Below are 18,594 nucleotides of genomic sequence, written 5' to 3' on the forward strand. Positions count from 1 at the left end.
TTCTATCCAAACCTCTGTAAAGGAAAAACCCAGCATGAAGATAATGACTTTTTAATGTTTCAAATAAAAAAAGGGATATAAAGAGTGCCATGCAATCATAAATTTTATAAAAAAAACTTAACAAACGTTTTATTTGCTTTAAGAGCGACGAGTTTCATGCCATTCATTCCATCGTGATTTTCTCCCATCATTTGGGCAAATATCACGGGAAAAACTGTTATAATGTCGAATATATTTTCCAAGTTATTAGATAATAGAACAACAACAACAATAATAATAATAATAATTGAGTACCATATGTTAAAATGCGCTCAAAGTAAAGCAGTAGTTTATTTTACATTATTTTATTTCTTTTTGTATGTTAACATATTGAGATATGATTTGTCTCAGCACTATTTGCATGAACGAATTAGAATCAAAACTTTGTACGCAGGTTGCAATATTGGGTATTTCAACTGTAGTTAATACTGTCAATCCACTACGCATGTGCAAGTATCGATACTACTGTTAGGCACTGTGTTCCTTGGCTACATTTGAATCCAATCGTTCACAGCATAATACACAAGTCCACATATGCAAATCGCTCAATTGATGGAAATGAGGTGAACACACCAACGACAACACATCATAGCGGTTGTATTCGGAAATATACTCATGAAATTTACATGCAAAGAAAGGTTTGGACCACTTAAATCAGTGCTTTCGCAGCATAAACAGTCTTCCTTTTTTGGACTTTGTTGAGTGCACCAAATGCACTGCACATTCTTCGACTTCATAATAACCAAATAGTACGGGTCTTATATCGAAATGACACACAGTCACTTGCAGACAGGGTTAAAGTGTGTCAAATGCACAAGCATGAACAGTGCCAGAATTGCAAAATCATCTCCACATCCGTCACAAGGCGAAAAATCCAGTAACTTGGGGAAGAATCATTTCTCTCAAAACGGTAAATACTTGGTTCACAATTTACGCACTTGGTGAAAAAAATGGTTTACGGTACTCTGGCAACCGAACCAATTAAAACAGATATAGTGGGAAAAATCTACTCTAGGCGGCGAAATTTTATGCACAGTCTGAAGAAATGCATACAGATTAATCAGCATGCTTGTAGTCGGGAGTGGGATGAATAGTCTCAGATGTTGATCTCGCTAGTTTTGTGGATGGATGCACTCCGTTGATGTAAGAATCCATCTGACCTGACGCAGCTAAAATCAAACCTGCACATGAGGACCAAAAATTATTACCACTACGGCAAAATCACACGTAAAATATGCTGAATCATAACTTTCGTCCTCAAGGATGTTACTTGTTTATGTACACTACCTGAAAAAGTAAATTAGAGATGAGGGTGAGATTCCATGTTAACGTCGCAATGTACTAAATCCAAGTTAAATTTATTGCTTGAAAGCTACCCAATTTAAGTTAGGACTAAGCATTCCATATCAGAGAAATGACCTTACACAAAATGGCTGAGGTAACTAATGAACCGCAAGTTGACATGCAGATTAACACACAATAGGGCTGAATTTGAGGACCAATTTAACCAGGAACCTCACCTAAAAAGACCGCAGAAGGTTTGCCGGGGCGCGATTTGAACTCTGGATGAAATTGAACACCTACGTAATATGGATGCCCCTTCAGCTCCAAAATCTGAACAGAAACAAGATTGCATGGAAGCACCGAATTAGGAGCATGGTTTATGTTCACCTTGTCATCTAAGAACTAAGACTAGAATTCGAAACTAGCGTGAGAACTAATAGCAAATGCATCTCTTTGCAAATCACATATAATTCAACTAACGGTTCTTAGTGTAGTAATAGTCAGCTATAAGATACCTCCATCCTACGTCCCGTCGTATCCTTCCCAACGAAGTGAAGTCCTGCAGCTTCTATACTCTCAACCATCTCTGGATTCACCTGCCAATACAAGTAACCTTAGGTTAAACAGGCAAGTAGATTGCAATAGAAAAAATGTAAATAGTTTCTCAAGTGTCTGACACAACATGAAGGATAAATGATCAATACCTCATAACGATGTCTATGCCGTTCATCTACATATGTATCCTTCTGATACCTACAAGAAACAGACGGATCAAAAACGTTCAGATAAAACAGAACTCGAAAGCTACGAACACGAAACAAAGAAAAGAAACTGAAAAAAGATGAATAACTCAAACAGACGCAAAGATATGAGCAGCAGGCGGAAACGGACTAAATTGGCAGAACAGCTTAACCAATTGCTCAACCGTAGCTTAACAAAACTTACAATTTAGCGGATATGCAATCAGCAGTTTGTAGCAATGTCTTGCGAGCTCCCAGTCTCATTGTACCACCCATTTGTGTTTTGGAGACCTTCACAGTCAGAAACGTAAAAGCACTCAATGGCACATCAAATCTCTTGGAGTTGCATTAATGAAGAACTCGGGAAACAATTCGAGGAACTTGAGTAGCTCAGATATCTCAATTTACAACCATAAATGAAGCTTCTAAATCAGTTTAACTTAAGAGGCTTAAAGAAAAAGAAGAAGATTACACACCTCTGGCATGAAAACAACGCAAGGATGCGGTGTGGCAGAGTCAAACTCAGTGCTGTTAGCGTCTTTCAACCCAAGGACCTATCAGCCACGACCAAATATTAACAGAGGGTTACTTCTAAGAAGGTATCAAATATTTTACTCGTCTTCGCTCGAGTGAACATAGTTTAAAGTAGAAATCCATCTTGTTTAGATCATCATTACATTCCATTACTAAATAGTTGCAAAACACAACAGAAAAATCGGAAATATAGGTGAAAGAAAAAAGGATGCATACATTTCTAGCAAATTCCACAACAGCAAGCTGCATTCCAAGACAAATCCCCAGGTACGGTACTCCGTTTTCACGTGCATAAGTAGCAGCTAAGATCTTTCCTTGTACTCCTCGATCACCAAATCCACCAGGCACAAGCACACCATGGGTATTCTGTGCAAGACATAATTAAAAAATCAATACGCCACAACAAGTAGCTGAACTATCGTAAATATCGCAAATATGCATCAAGCATATTAAGCAAGCACACAAATTAGAATGACACCGAGTGCAAGTAAGATTATGCACAAACAGTGGTGCAAACAGGTCCGATGATATACTTTTAAGGTATTCCACGCGGAAGCATATGCCTCTGGAGTCTGCACAAGTGGATAGAAAACAATTCAGCCTCAACTATACAAGAGCAAATTACATACTCTTATTATTTTGAGTATGCCCAAAGTCGACCATACGCATGTTTATCACCTCACAAAAATAACCCATGTATCCCGACAATGGCCTAGTTCAACACTCTTTACACCTTCGCTAATCAGGTACAGTCAATAATACCTGCTCCTTAGCACGATCCTCTAGATCGGTGGCGGCAACCCACTCCAACACTAACTTCCTTGAGCATGCAATGCATGCATGTTGCAATGCCTGACCATACCCACAAAAAATCAAATTCTGTAGAGAACTCCTGGATCCAAATTACCAAAGTCTGGATGAATGATGCTGGATATGTAAAAGAATGCTGGAACACTGACTCAGCTATAATGACATTCTGGTCGGCTGCAATATTAGTTTGAATGTGTATGAAGCACAGTTTTTTCAGATAATAGACTGCGAAAAGTACATTAAGATCGATTTTGAATACTACCTTGAGGACTGAGAGATAGGAATCAGAAAGACCCGTGTACTTTCCGACCATAGCAATTTTCACCTGCAAAGAAACATCCATTTAACGTAAAAAAAAAACAAACTTCTCACAGTGAAGACAATGCAAAATAGACAAACAAACATCATCGAATTAGAAGACTGCCATATTGTGTTCATTACAAAAAGAAGTTGAAAGTCAGAAGAATTACTGGGATAGTAAGGTTGTCACATCGCTCAGCTCGCGCAGCCCATGAATCCAACGCTGGAGGTGGTGCAGAACTGCATAATACATTATAAAAATACGACAATGTCGATTACAGCACTAAGATGTCGATTGTTTTCCTTTTTAGACTAACATATCCAACACAAAACCAACTTCCAATACAGAAAGGGACACGCAAACATTAGAGACCCACCTCAGTTGCAGTTTGTTAAGTACTGCTAGGTGCCCTTGCTGATCCTGTTCATTTCGTAAACATTCACAGAACACGGCTTTAGAATGACTTAGAGGAGTTGACTTTTCGGTAGTTTAATTATTCACCACATCTGTTGTGAGAAGATACAGAACTGATAGCAAAGAAGACGTCTAAGATCTGCAATATTCTTCTCAAACCAGATATCACAATTGAAGTTGCTACTACAACGCGCACAATACTAGGAGGTACTTGTTGAAAAGAAACCATACTCGCAGCAATAGAGGAATGTGCCATATGTTGGAAACGTCGTATATGTTAATTATATTCTCAGCCTGCACATCCAATCCATTCAGTAACATTGACATTAATTCTTACAATCCTTCGTGCAGAAACTCTATAAAATAATACCAACGTGTAACCTTGGGAAATCGATGTGCAAATCACATGCCTTCCTAGGAAAATAGCATCAAACGAATCCAACAGAATGTCATCCTCCAAAAGAGCGAAGAGGATGTCGTAAGTATGGCAGATAACTCATAAACTGAAGATGTACACCACTTACTGGAACGTGACAAAACTGAGAGAGCTTTTCTTTAGTGACCTGCTCCAAGGGCTGCGTCAAAGAAACCAAATGTCAAGGACCCCTGTAAAATAATCTACTACAATCTTTTTACTTCAAATTTATTTTATTGCACAAATAACTTGTAAAGACAAAGGCAAAAAGATATGTGTGTGTATATATATCATTTGGGGATTTACCTGAGCGCTTCGGCAAGCCAGCAAGTGAGGAGTTAGACCAAGTGCCCGAAGTTCCCGAACACTGTGTTGAGTTGGTTTCGTCTTCTGTTGAAACATTCAGACATTTACAAGGTCAATGAAGGGCTCAAATTCAAACTAAAAAGCGTAAACAGTTGAAAGTATTAGGCAAGTACGCAACCCAAAGTCCCAATAGTTCCTTTAAATTAGGAACATAATTAAAAACATAGTATAAACGAGATCATTGTTCCAACCTGCTCGCCCACCACACCGAGAACGGGAACCAAGCTCACGTGCACTAAACAGAAGTTATCCCTACCTGCACGACAAATCGTCAAGTGAGGAACTACTTATCAAAGCTAGTTCGATGAAAACACTCAACGTAACAAGAGTAGCAATTGCTATCACATCAACAGGATTGTCTCCAGCCACTGAAAACTAAGGAGTGATTTAGGAAATTACCAACTCGGAACTGAAACTGTCGAAGAGCTTCAACAAAAGGCATGGACTCAATATCACCTGCATACTAAGTTCGGTTAACCCAATTATTGATACAGTAGTCTAATAAAGAAGAGAACATAAATCCACAATCAATCTGCACTGCTTTGCAATGTAGAGTACACAACTGGAGAAGAGCATGAACGTGGTGAAAAATCAAGGAAATAAAAGCCCAACCCACACAGGGACACAATTACTTGAAGAGACGCCGCAATGGAGGACACTCTCTTCTTGAACAACCATTCACACTGCATTCTGACAGAGACCTGACCCCAAACATAAACGCCGTCCAGAAATCATGAAACAAATGAAGTGTAGAAATATACCAACAGTGCCTCCCAGCTCAATGACACAAACATCCGCACACCCGGAGAGTCCGTCCACTGGTACATTGGCAACTCGTTCAATCCAGTCCTGGATGGCATCTGTGATGTGTGGTACAACCTATCTCATGACCGACATGTACCACCACAAGATATTATTATCTAATCATTCGTACGGTAAAAATGAGTAGACTTAACTGATAACTAGGAACCGCAGTAGTCTTCTCCCAGCTAAATGTAGTAGCATGCCCAGTCCCAATCAACATATAAACCTGTATATGGCATGTAATTATCCGTTACAAAGGAGACAACGATTGACCAAAAAACCGAGATAGAGGCTGATAGTTTGAGAGTCAAAAACCTGTACAGTTTTCCCCAGAAAGTCACCTCGCCTCTCCTTCTCTATTACTGCCTGTAGAACCATAGTAATCGGATCCGACATCAATGAACTAGAGAACAGAATGCAGCCAGGTATTACCCTTCAGCCAAAAAATGACGTATTAACACCAGGAAAGTAAGCCATTTTAATAGATACTAAGAAAATCGAGCAGTACCCTTAAACCCACGAATCGGTCAGTATTTATATTAAATCCAATTCAAAACCCTCAACGAACGTATATTAAAGGGAACCGCATACAGAATTACCACAAATACTGTTAGAATTACACGTAATGATAGAACAATTCTAATATGTATTCTGCCTGATACCTGGTAAATTTTTCCGGTAGTGATATTGTTGTCGCGAGTCAAAGTAACGTCCAAAAATCGCTCATAGTTACCAAGGTCCAAATCTACCTACACATTCAACAAAGCACAAGATAATTTTCATAAAATTGGAGAAGCACCAACTAGACGCAGCTTGTAGGAGAACATTCCTAGAACACCCTTGAGACAATCAGCCTTGTCACTTAATCCCACGAATCGGTCAGTACATATACATTAAAATCAGACTACAAACCAAGAAAAGTGCGAAGCGCATTGGCTTCTTCACGTCACCTGCTACCAGCTCGCAAGCAGTCTCGTATTTCAACAATGTTAACTATTTTGTACCAGAAATCAAGATTCCCCATCGCTCACCTCACCGCCATCGTCTAAAACAAAGACTTCTCCATGTTCGAATGGTGACATAGTCCCCGCATCGGTGTTCAAATACGGATCTGGGGGTGCACAAAATGAGACAAGCAGCATCAGAAAGCAATTACACTCGTTCTAAACGAACAAACTCTAACTGAGTTCAAACAAATCATCGTCAACTAGAATGAAGGTCAAATACTTTTGACTATTTCACATGGAACCACATTATTGAAAGAAAAGTCTAGGCTTCATGAATCCGAAGACTTCAACACGCCCTCCGCAACGCTAGTATCAGCTAATCCGTGATTGCAGATGAATTTACCCAAACCCTAAACCCTAAACCCTGCGCCAAAACCTGATCTTACGGCACAACTCGATCGAAAATAACCAGCTTCCTACAATGCACGTACCAATTTTGATCGAGGTAACCCGCAAACCACAGGCCTTAAGCACCACGCCGATACTGCTGGCCGTGACCCCCTTTCCGAGGCCACTAACCACACCTCCAGTAACAATCACATACTTCATCTTCACCCAACCACTTCGCACTAACACTCGAATGCCTCGGTGCAAGGAAACAGCAGTACACAGAAAACACCCCCTCACTCGCTGCGTCTTCTCCAGCCGCCAGTATCAGCAGCCCCAAACCAGTCACAGCGCGCTCAATTCCGTAGCTAGACACGCCCTTTAACACAACGCAGAGCGAGCATTCCACCCAAAATCTTGTCCCACGTCTTCAAAACCCACAGTAGTCCTCCCCCAAAACTCTCTCCTCCAAAATGCAGCAAGCGTGTCCCATACCCCACACAGAGCCCTCCGACAGAAGTCTACTAGGAGGAGCACGCGCAACCAAGCTGATTGTCTCGAGAACCACCCGCTGGGGATTAGATTCCACACAGGGTGCTGAGCTGGGGAATGGTGATGGTGATCAGTGCGGCGCAGCGAGGTGGTTAAATAACGCAATTCAGGAAGGTACGGAGGAGGAGGAGGAAATGCGGCCGCCGCTCCTCATCCGTCGCCTTTGCTTCTCTCTCTCTCTCGCTTTCTCTCCTCGTTGTGTGTCCCTTGAGCATTCTTCTTCTGCATTCTGCCTTCGGCTTTCTGCGCCGGGTCCTCCTCCCCATTGGCTTTGGGCCCCACTCGGCTATGGGCCCCACTCGGCTATGGGCCCTACTCGGTTATGGGCCTCCCTCGGCTTTGGGTCCGAAGGGCTTCCACCTTTAGCCTTTGGAAACCCCCATCTTGTATCATTGTTTCAGATCCATCCCAGTTGGGTGGTACTTTTCATGCGTTTAGAGAATTGGTTGGAACTGCAAATATTATTCAAATTTCAATCATTTGCACACTCTCGTATTGAGAATCACACAAGTTTTTATTTTTATTTATTAAATTTTAGAATATAAATTGTTTGTTAATACTGTCAAGCTGCATTTTGACACATCAGTTGTTATTAAATAATTTTATGTTTCAAAATTTAGAAATTAGTATGTATTTTTATTTTTGCAAGGAAAAAAATAAGAATACAAGATTATATATGCTACTATACATGGAAACTTGTAAGCTATTAAATAAATAAAATTCTAAAAAATAATTGTTAAGATATGTATATGTTTACTCTTATAGTGTTTATTTTATAAAATCTCCATAACACATATTTAAGAAAGAAAGTACAAAAATTTAAAAATGATACTAAAATCCAAAACATGTATGAGTTTTTTGAAAGAATATTAATTAAGAAAAGTGTTAATAAGTTAATATAAAGATTGTTGGAATAATTATTCACATGTAGACCATACATTAGAAAATTTCTTTAAAAATCTATAGATAAATCATATTACATCAATCGACCTATTATATTAAATTTAAGCATTGTTGTATTGTAAATACTTATAGTATGTAAAAAATATTTAAAATATATTTTATATTCATAAGTCTTAATGTGTGTTAGAATTGTTAATAAATTAATTTAAAGAGAGTGGATATAAGAAACTTTATTTTGAATTTTATCCATTTTTATTATATTATTTAAATTATATAAGATTTAGATGTTTTGTATAGAGCTTTAAGAGAAGGAAGAAGCCTAAGGATAAAAATCTAAACTACTAGAAGGTTTATGGGGAGGGATGAAATCAAGGCATGGTTGGATGAAGGCAAAAGGTAAAGATCTTTATTCTTATTGGTCGAAGGTGTCAGAGACATGAATCTCAAAGAAAGAGAATCCTCATTACATTCTTGTGTCCTTAAAGAGAATTAGAAAGTCACTCAAAAGGTAATGTAATATTAAGTGGAATGGCTATTGCCAAAAATAAGAAGACTAAAAAGTCTTGAAAAAAGACTGATGACTAGAATAGCATTGACAAGAGTGAAGAAGGCTTCACTCTTGCTTCCTTATATACTTATAACTAAAAGCTACATGGCGATGTCCTATAGGACCTCCAAAACATATTGACTTTGTTAATTACATGTCATAACTTGCAAGGCAAGTTATCTATGTATGTACCACATAGTTAGCTTGTTCCACAAGCTACTAACACGTGATTAGTTTCTTGGCCAAGTTTCTAACCTATAAATATATTTAAAGTTAAAACCAAGTTTATGAAGCTTCTAGAAAGCTTTTCTAGAAGACTTTATAAAATTGATCTATATTTACCTATTTCTATCTAATCATATAAGTAACTATTGAGGTAAATGTATATGTCCGTGATATTATCCCCTCTTCTAGGAATGAGTTTTACAAGGAGCGGTCATCATCTTTTATGGATCTTTGCAATTCTTTATCTTGATTTTGATGGATGTCGTCAATGAAAGGCCTCAACCTTCTTTGTTGCATTTGCAAGATTCTTTGTTGGTTCCCATGTAAATTTGCTAACATCATATCCATGCTAATGAACAAGATATTCCAACCTATTTTGATGCCACCTTGAATCTAAGACTTCTTCTACCTCGAAGTTCTTAATTATTATCCACTTCTATAAGAGGAGGTGATATTTTTCTTCTTCCCAAGATATTCACTATCTTTTACGGCTCAAGAAGGAACATGTGAAATATAGGGTGGATCTTTGTAGACTTTGGTAGATGTAATCAATAAGCAACAGGATTGATTTATTCACAAATAGAAAAAGGTCTTAGCCTAAAATAGTCTAACTTATTACAAGTGCGAGTAGTCTTGATATTTTGACGAAGTAATAATACCTTGTCACCTATATTGAATTGTGGTTGCTCTTTGCAATAGGCATCCACATTGATCTTTTGCCATTCTTGAGCTTCTTTTAATTTTATCTTCATTGTTGTATGTAGCTTTGATAAATGATTTGCTAAATCTTTTGCCACAAGATTATCAACTTTTGAAAAGTCAAGAGTATGAAGTTATAGAAGATAACCATAATTAGCAAGAAAAGGTGTTTGTTGAGTAGAAGAATGTACCAAATTATTGCATGCAAACTTTGCCAATAGTAAAAGAGTTGTCCAATCATCTTGATGATAGTTGATGGTACACCTCAAATACTGCTTCAAAACTTGATTTACTTGTTTCATTTGCCCATCAATTTGAGGATAAAAAGCTAAAATAAGTTTTATATCTATCTTTAGAATCTTGAATAGAATTCTTAAGAATCTTTATACAAATTGAGTCCCTCTATCTATTATATTATCTTTTGGCAATGTATGATAGCAATAGATATTATCAAAAAAAAGCTCAGTTGTTTCTTCACATCAAATAGATTTTGTAAATAGTATAAAATGTGCCATTTTGGTGAAGCGATCTATAATTACAAATATGGAATCATGTGAACTTGAGACTGAAAGATCCATAATAAAATCTATAGAAACAGAAGACTATGGTTGTTTTGGAATTGGTAATGGTTAAAGAAGTCTATAAGATCGATGGTGAGGAGTTTTGGATCTTGAACAAGTATCACATAATTGTATAATTTTTTTTTTCTCTCACATTTGTGGCGACTAAAAATCTTTAGATATAAGCTCTAAAGTCTTATTGTATAAAAAATGTTCTGTTGTTGGCAAGTCATGACATGCTTGAAGAACACGTAGACATGCTTCTCCTTCTGTAATATATATGCATCCTTCAAAATAGAGAAGGTTGTTATTGAACACAAACTTTGAAATATCATAAGACTTAGAAAAAAGATTCTTGACATCATGAACAAGAGGATCAGAGGACATACTTAATTAGATTTACTTGATAAAGGTTGAATCAAAAATCAATGTTGACTTTATTGTTTAAAGATGAAAATACTGAGGCTTCAAGAAAATCATTCTTTATTGATCAAAAGATGTATCTCCTTCTTTTGGTGTAAGATAAGAACGTTTAGAAAGGACGTCCAATAGACCTTGTTGATTTTCAAGTCGATAAGTGATTTTAAAAATTAAATATGGATAAAGACATGCTCCAACGGGCTTAACGACAATTTAAAACATGTACTAACATAAAGTACTCAAGATTCTTATGATTCCTATACATGGTAATTGGACTTGAAGCGCCTTTTAGATAATGATGCCATTCTTGAAATGAATTCATGATTGCAAGGAGTTTTTTTGTCATAGATCTCATAATTAAGTTCAATTGCTCAAAATTCCTTGGAAAAGAAAGTTATTAGATGGAGTTTGTTATTTGTTTCCATTTGTGACAATACGGCACTCATAGCAAAGTCTGACACGTTTGTTTTCATAAAAATTATCTTGGAGAAGTCAACATTATACAAGATTAATGTAGAAATAAATTCCTTCTTTAAAGCAACAAATGATGCTTTTGTTTCTTTATTCTACTAAAGTTTGCATTTATAAGTCAAACATATAAGTAGAGCTACAACTTGAGAAAAGTTCGTAATGAAGATTTAATACTAATTAACAAAGCCCAAAAAGTATTATACATCTTATACTATTCTTAGAATCTTCTAATCTATGATAGTTTGGACTTTCTTAGGATCCATCATAAGACCTTCATTAGAAATGATGTATCCTAAAAAGTCAACTTCAGTAATATAGAATACACACTTTTCCAACTTGAAATATAATCTCGCATTTCTAAGTTTTTATAATAGGCGACAAACATGAAGTTTATGTTAAGATATTGTTTAAGATGTATTATTGTTGTTTTGAGGTTACGAGGAGTTTTGTGGTTGATTTTGGAGATCAAGAGGTGCAGCTACAAGGATGATTTTTAGATCTACTTCTTGCATAAAGAATTTTTTGCATTTGGAGTTTGTATGAAGAAGTTATAGAGTATTGAAGATAATACATGTAATTCAGAAGCAGTAAGTAAGTCATTTTGTTGATAGTAATGGTTGGAGCCATATCATGAGTTTCTAAATGAATTTTTGACTAAAAGTTTCTAAAAGTATGTGTTATTGAATTCAAAAGCTATATATTTAAATTTTATGGTATTTGAATACTTAATTTGTGAAATATGAAGAAATTTACACAGATGTATATGTAAGCAAGGGTTTGAAGTTATTGTTAGAATTTTAGTGATATCTCAAGATTTGTAATGAATTTACTATTGAAATTTGTTGTAGTGGTTGTTAAAAATATATTAATACTTCATTTAAAATTTGAATTTGTTTGGACGATCCGATCGTGAGATATGAGCTGTTGAAGTTCAAGAAAAATTTAGTTTAAGGATATACAATTTTTTTATGATATTTTATCAATTTTTTGGTGATCTTTGGTACTTAAGGCTTATGTATGGATTTAATTGCCCATATAGGGACAATTTTATAGATAGATTTGGTATTTCCTTTATCTAAAGGCTTGGTTGAATATTTTATAACAGCTAGAAGCCTAATGCTTTCTTAAAGCAAACTCTCTATACCTCAACAACATCTAATACTTTGATATTTTTATTTTCATCATTGCAATAAATATGGATAATCTTTAGATCTATAAGTTATATTAGGCATTAATTAAGAGTTTTCAACATGGTCAAAATTTATACTTAAAAATAATTATAAAAAAATAAATAATTGTGATTAATTTTGAATTTTTTGGAATGATTTGTTCTTAAATAATAATGTTTTGTATTTCCATGAAAATCCATGTCTTAGGCAACATACTCCTATCTCAAAATACAATAAATGTTTTGGTTTTTAAGGGAGTTTTTCAATTTAATTATTGTTCTAAATGCAACTACATAGACATCTTGCAATGTATAACTCATTTGATGTACAAAAGAAACAACTTTTATATATAATAAAAAAACAAAATGAAGGACTTTACATCAATAAGCAAATGCAACAATTGAAAAGTAAGTTTATATTCAGTATCAACAGCATGATTATATCGCATCTGGCCTTGATTCCATGAATACAAGCAAATCTTGCTACTACTTACAAACAGGTAAACAACACGACGTTTCACGTGGACTCTCTTGAAACAATATGGCTGATATATACAGCATTCTTCACAAAGACTACGATATGGGTGTGTCGCATGGACATGGATATGCCTTTCAGCAGCCAAACCGATTTTGATAAAATTGCATGAAACCCGGTAGTGAACTGGTGGGCGTCAGTGACTCATGTTATCTTCCAAGGTCTCTCAAACATATACGCCATTTCATTGCAAATTCTCGTCCTACTTTACGGTTCTTGGCAAGACGGCAGAGTAAAGATGCAGCCCCACAACATTCGATCTCACAAACGGCGTCCCCGTACAGGCTAGAATGTCTTCTCAACGAGGATCACCACGAGCTTGTTGCAAGAAATGATAACCACGTTTTTCCATACCAGCTCAATTCTGACATCACTGTTACATTGATATCATTTATTCTCTTGTTGTTTCAAGCCTCTTTTATTGTACTGCTGTGTTTGTAGTTATGGCATTGTTTTCATCTCTTCAAAAGAAAATACTTTGTCGCTCATGTTTACGTGAGAAGTTACTTTTACGTCACAAGGAAAAGTGCCAATGCAATGGGTGCTTTTCGAGTGAAGTCCACATTCATAACAGTAATTTACGGTAGTGCCGATAAGTCCGTCCCGATAGCCGCTTCATGAACTAATCACTCTAAAACACCCGTTGATTAAAGCTACGAGCCATAAATTTCAGCGGATCCAGAAATATGGATGAAGTCAGCATTAGACATGTAGAGTTTGCATCAATATAATGCATTGGAAGCTGAGACGATCAAAGAAAATCTTCAATGCAGCATCTGCTACATTATTGTCTATTCACTGTAAAAGACGATCTAAGTTGTGTTTAAGAAAAGGTCAAGGTTTCGTCGAACATCTCTGCATTCAGATGTTTACTTACAGAGATAAATAAACAGAATATGCTGGATTATTAGACTAGAGAAAAGCACGAGTAGACAGAAGACTGCAATTAGGCAAATACAAATAAGCTTAATGAAGAACCCCCCTCCCCCCTGCAACGCGGATTTCGAACAGTCAATAAGGCCCAAAAGAACTGAAACCCTAAAAACCTCGATTGGTTTTGAGATCGAAAAAAATACTAGCATTCAAAGGGTTATGCATGGAGAAATAATGGATTTGAAGTACCTTAATGAATGGCTGATGCTAATCCCTAGTAATTGTTCAAATTGAAGCGCGAAATCCTGCACAATAGTCTAAATTCTTCACTAACTTTTCCCCTCCATGACGAGTGGCTTAGGACTTCGTGAGGCGACCGAGTACAAGATGCAGACATATCCTCTTTGTCATTGAAAGTCAAGATTTCAAAGACTAGAGAGTTAACCTGACATAAGATTCTCTTTCCCCGTCGTGAGTTTCAGGCTTGCATTTATAATTCATACAAGTTCGATGCTGTCGGTCCCTAAAAGACCCCTCACAGGTCTGTACCTAAGGATGTAAAGATCGTTTGGCATCAAATCCACAGTTTCATCGCCTCTGCCACCCGCTCGGCCAACAATCAATAGCATCAGTATGAAAAAAGGATTCAGCACATAATTGTTTTAGCTCTATCCAATGTATCAACTAGGAAACTATACCAGATATTCTTACAGGCATGAATGGCTTACTTATCGTCGAGTTGAAATGAACCCACAGCGGTTTTACTTCTGCAGAAGACATATGTGTCCAACTGCGGCTCCACGATCATGTCGTTCTCCTCACTTGAAGCAGCTTGCTTCACCATCGAGTCATACGCTTTCTCCAACTTTCCCAAAACGGAGTCGTGCATGTGCTTAGACAGGACATCCACGAACTTCTGCGCGTACTCCTGCTCCTGTGCAGAAAGACGGTCCCACAATTCTGCGGTCCTCATAATGTGCAACGCGAATTTCTCAATTTTCGACAAGCGAACGCGAAGATACGCTCGTAACAGGAACATGAGCCGATTCACGTCCATTTCAAAGAGCGACAGCATCACGTCGTCCAAGCTCTCCGCGTACGCTGCAAGATTCTCCTCCATCAGAGCGATCTGTTCTCGGACGCGCTCCACGAGCAACGTCTCGTAGCCCAAAATTTCAGGGGCCGATTTCTCATTGCGCCATATGCGTTTGAGCACCTCCACGTCGTTGGGCAAGTCTTGATGGCTCCATTGTCCGCCGTCATCGTCATTCCCCCACAATGCATCCTCCTCGCTGCCGTTAGCGCTGTCCATTATCTAACGCTTGGGAGATCTACAGCTCCCGTCTCTGTTTCAGCACCACCAGGGCCTCCGAAACCCCAGCTTCTCCGCCCTAATCTAACGCAGAGGGTGCTTGCAATGCCACGCGCGCCATCCTGTTGCGGCAACAACCCAGCTCTCATTTCCTCACTCACAGAAGCCGCGCCGCGACGCGACGGGACGGGATTTGAAGCTGTCGCGGACACTTCACATCCATCACCCTGATTCTAAAATCGGATGAAACACCTGGTATTTATCATCCACGTTCATCCAGTTACCCAATTACATGTTTTTGTATTCTTGTATTTATTAGTTCCTCATTACGTGTTGCAATAGAATGAATTCCACTACATTTACATATTTTTTTAATAAATATTCACAACAGATTTATCGGATACATCGAAATTGTTAAATTGTTAAATTCATTAGTGTACTTTTATTCTTCTTCTGATTGGTTATAAAAAGAATTGAACAAAACATTTTTAGGCATATTAATTTGTAAAGATTTGGTGTAGTATATATATATATATATATATATATATATAATTAAAATTAAAATATTATGTGATGGATATTCTAAATAAATTGATATCATCATCTCAAAAATAGTAAAATATATATATATATATATATAAGTATTTTTGAAGAAATAAAATTATATGTAATATATGATATATAAGTCTCTTAATATATTCAAAAAATATCTTGATTAATAATAAAAAAAGTTTAATTAATATATATATATATATATATATATATATATATCAATCTATAATAATTTATAATTTAAACACTTCTGCAAGGAATGTGGGATAACGCATCATTTCATTACACCATGTAAATGTCAAAAAAATGGAGTAGCTAAGAAGATGAATATAACCTTGCTAAAGAAGGCACGTTGTATGTTAAATAATAGAAGGCTTTAAAAGAACTTTTGAATTGAAGTAATAAATATAATATGTTACATGATAATTTTTTTATCATGCACTAAAATTCAATGCAAGTTTCTAGAAGAGATTTATAATAATAAGATTAATGATTACTCTAGACTTCAAGTATTTGGATGTTCAGCCTATGTTCATGTCTTTGGTGTGTAAAAGAAAAATTTGGATTCAAAAGTAAGAAAGTATCACAAGTATATATATTTATTCAAATAATTACCTTTATATTTAAGTAGAAGTAAGAAAAAATAGATTAATTTCAAAATATCTTTTAGAAAAGCTTCCTAAAAGCTTCAAAGATGTTGCTTTGACTTTACACGTGTTCGTAATCAATTGATAGGCTAGAAACTTGGTCAACAAGTTAGCCATATATTACACATGCTAGTAGCTTGTGGAACAAGTCAACTATGTCATGCACATATAGATAACTTGCCTTGCAAATTAAGTCATGTGTCCAGCAAAGTCAACATGTATTGGAGGTCATATAGAATATTTCCATGTAGCTCTTAATTAGAAAGTATATATAGAAGCAAGAATGAAGCCTTTTTCATTCTTGTCAATGCCTTTGTAGTCCATAGTCTTGTTTCAAGACTTTCTAGTCTTCTTGTCTTTAGCAACAGCTATTCTAATTCAATATATTACCATCTTTGAGTGATTTCTTAGACTTTTCAAGTAACATAAGAGTGTATTGAGATTTTATTTCTTTGAGACTTATGTTTTTGACAATTTAATAAGAGTCCTAATTCATTATTATTGTCCTGTTTTAGAAGTGACTAGATTATCATAGTTTTATTATTGTATTTTGAAGGTTGAAGATTATCTACCTTTAAATAAATCATTTAATTTTTCAACATTGATTTTTTCCTTAAAGAAAGCAGATTACTTTTTTTTTGTAGAAATTTTCATTTGATATTAGAGGTTGCAGATTGTCCTTCTCTAATTTGACTTATAGATTTATTAAGTTATTTGAAATAGAAGGAAAAATCATGGATGCTATATTTGGCAAAAGTGAAAATAGATTTTCAACTATTGTAGATCTTCACAAACTTGTTAATACTCTTAAAGTGGAAATTTCACATTTATCAATACCAACTACAAAAATACTAATCCTATACCTATGAAAGAAGTTGAAAGTGTATGTTAAGAAGTTGTGTAATTGAAAGAAGTAAGTAAATCAAACTCACATTTAAATTTAGGAAGTTTTACTTTTACAAGTATGATATAGATAAGGATTAGTATACTCAAGAAGTTTGATTGAACGAGATCAAAAATTTGAGGATTTTTGCAATAAGTCAAACTCTATGAAAGCTTGTATTTCTTCTAACATCTTGATGGATTTGCTCAAGTTGGATTCATAAGCGCACTTCTATCTGAAAGTACCCTCTTTTAGTTTGTACTTTTGATAGAAAAAAATTCAAGAGTCTTATATGATTTGAATTCATTTTTATAAGTATTTACAACTATATTTAGAAAAAATGATTAAAAAAATTAGTAAAGATAAATTCTTGTCTTTATGACATGGATCATAGTTAATTACTATATATGTTGTTGAATTCCAAAACTTCACTTGCAATGTGGACTCAAATAACAAAACTCTTATTAATCAATTTTAATATGAATTGAAATATAATGTCAAATATTTCTTATTGACAATATTGAAAGCAAAATCTTTGAAAGAATTTATTGCTTAAGTCATTTCATAGAACAATCAATTATTTAAAAGGTGCTAAGAACAAAGACTTGGCTAGAAAAAAACTAATCAAGTAATGATGGTTGCTCTTAAGTTTTTAGAAACTTATTTATTAAGGCTAAAATTAATGTAAATTGATACAATATGTTTTAAATCTCTTATATAGCAAGAAAAAATTTAATGTTGTTAAGAAAAATTATGCTTATATTGTAGATAAGCTAAGCACATTGCTCAACATTATCCAAAGCAGCAATACAATTACAAAATGAGGAGCACAATTACCAAAGAAGACAATATATCAGAAAATAAGTTTCTCTAGCTACAATAGAGACTCGTTGTTAGAATCATGTACAATATCTAGTTAAGGTCTTAATCTCTCTTTAGATGTGATGGTGTTGTGTCATAGTTTAGCTACCATATAAAAATAATGTGTTTATATATTTAATGTATAATTTATTTAGTAACATAGTGAGAGCCATATTATTGGATTTTAATTAGTTGTAGACTATGGTAAAATTACTACTTTAAAATGAGGTTGTTTAAAATGATTACTATTAAAATTTATATAACTTTATTTTCTTTTGATAGTGTCTTTTGAAGTTGGTTTTATTGGTAGTAACTTCATACACTTAGAGTCACCTTTGTTAGATA

The 18,594-nt window shown here is 35.5% G+C and overlaps 2 protein-coding genes across 4 annotated transcripts; both read right to left on the bottom strand.

Annotated features, from left to right (window-relative positions):
* Nucleotides 1–912: 912 nt before the first annotated feature.
* LOC112289199 (uncharacterized) lies at nt 913–7,817 on the bottom strand. 2 transcript variants are annotated; one of them, XM_024534214.3, is made up of 22 exons: nt 7,146–7,817; nt 6,739–6,818; nt 6,370–6,456; nt 6,023–6,073; nt 5,665–5,782; nt 5,303–5,359; nt 5,095–5,159; nt 4,844–4,927; nt 4,647–4,697; nt 4,354–4,416; nt 4,085–4,128; nt 3,878–3,947; nt 3,670–3,732; nt 3,360–3,449; nt 3,131–3,169; nt 2,814–2,963; nt 2,540–2,617; nt 2,269–2,354; nt 2,028–2,076; nt 1,839–1,919; nt 1,560–1,653; nt 913–1,220 (listed from the first exon to the last, which is right to left on the bottom strand). In XM_024534214.3, exons 1-22 carry the CDS (start codon nt 7,261–7,263, stop codon nt 1,096–1,098), a joined length of 1,743 nt encoding a protein of 580 aa, XP_024389982.1. In that variant the 5' UTR covers nt 7,264–7,817; the 3' UTR covers nt 913–1,095. The 2 variants fall into 2 exon arrangements, with proteins under 2 accessions (XP_024389982.1, XP_090111070.1); XM_090254944.1 differs by lacking the exons at nt 913–1,220; nt 1,560–1,653; nt 1,839–1,919; nt 2,028–2,076 and having other exon boundaries at nt 2,265–2,354.
* A 6,359-nt stretch (nt 7,818–14,176) lies between these two features.
* On the bottom strand, nt 14,177–15,468 carry LOC112289285 (DNA replication complex GINS protein SLD5). Of its 2 annotated transcripts, XR_002971825.3 has the most exons (3): nt 14,723–15,468; nt 14,440–14,591; nt 14,177–14,299 (listed from the first exon to the last, which is right to left on the bottom strand). XR_002971825.3 is itself a non-coding variant. In XM_024534382.3 (2 exons), the coding sequence occupies exons 1-2, from the start codon at nt 15,304–15,306 to the stop codon at nt 14,492–14,494; spliced, it is 684 nt and encodes a 227-aa protein (XP_024390150.1). In that variant the 5' UTR covers nt 15,307–15,468; the 3' UTR covers nt 14,177–14,491. The 2 variants fall into 2 exon arrangements, 1 of the variants encoding a protein (XP_024390150.1); XM_024534382.3 differs by having other exon boundaries at nt 14,177–14,591.
* Between the last annotated feature and the right edge of the window lie 3,126 nt (nt 15,469–18,594).

Source organism: Physcomitrium patens, chromosome 12 (genome assembly GCF_059467195.1).
Source record: "Physcomitrium patens ecotype Gransden chromosome 12, ASM5946719v1, whole genome shotgun sequence".
Classification (NCBI taxonomy): domain Eukaryota; kingdom Viridiplantae; phylum Streptophyta; class Bryopsida; order Funariales; family Funariaceae; genus Physcomitrium; species Physcomitrium patens.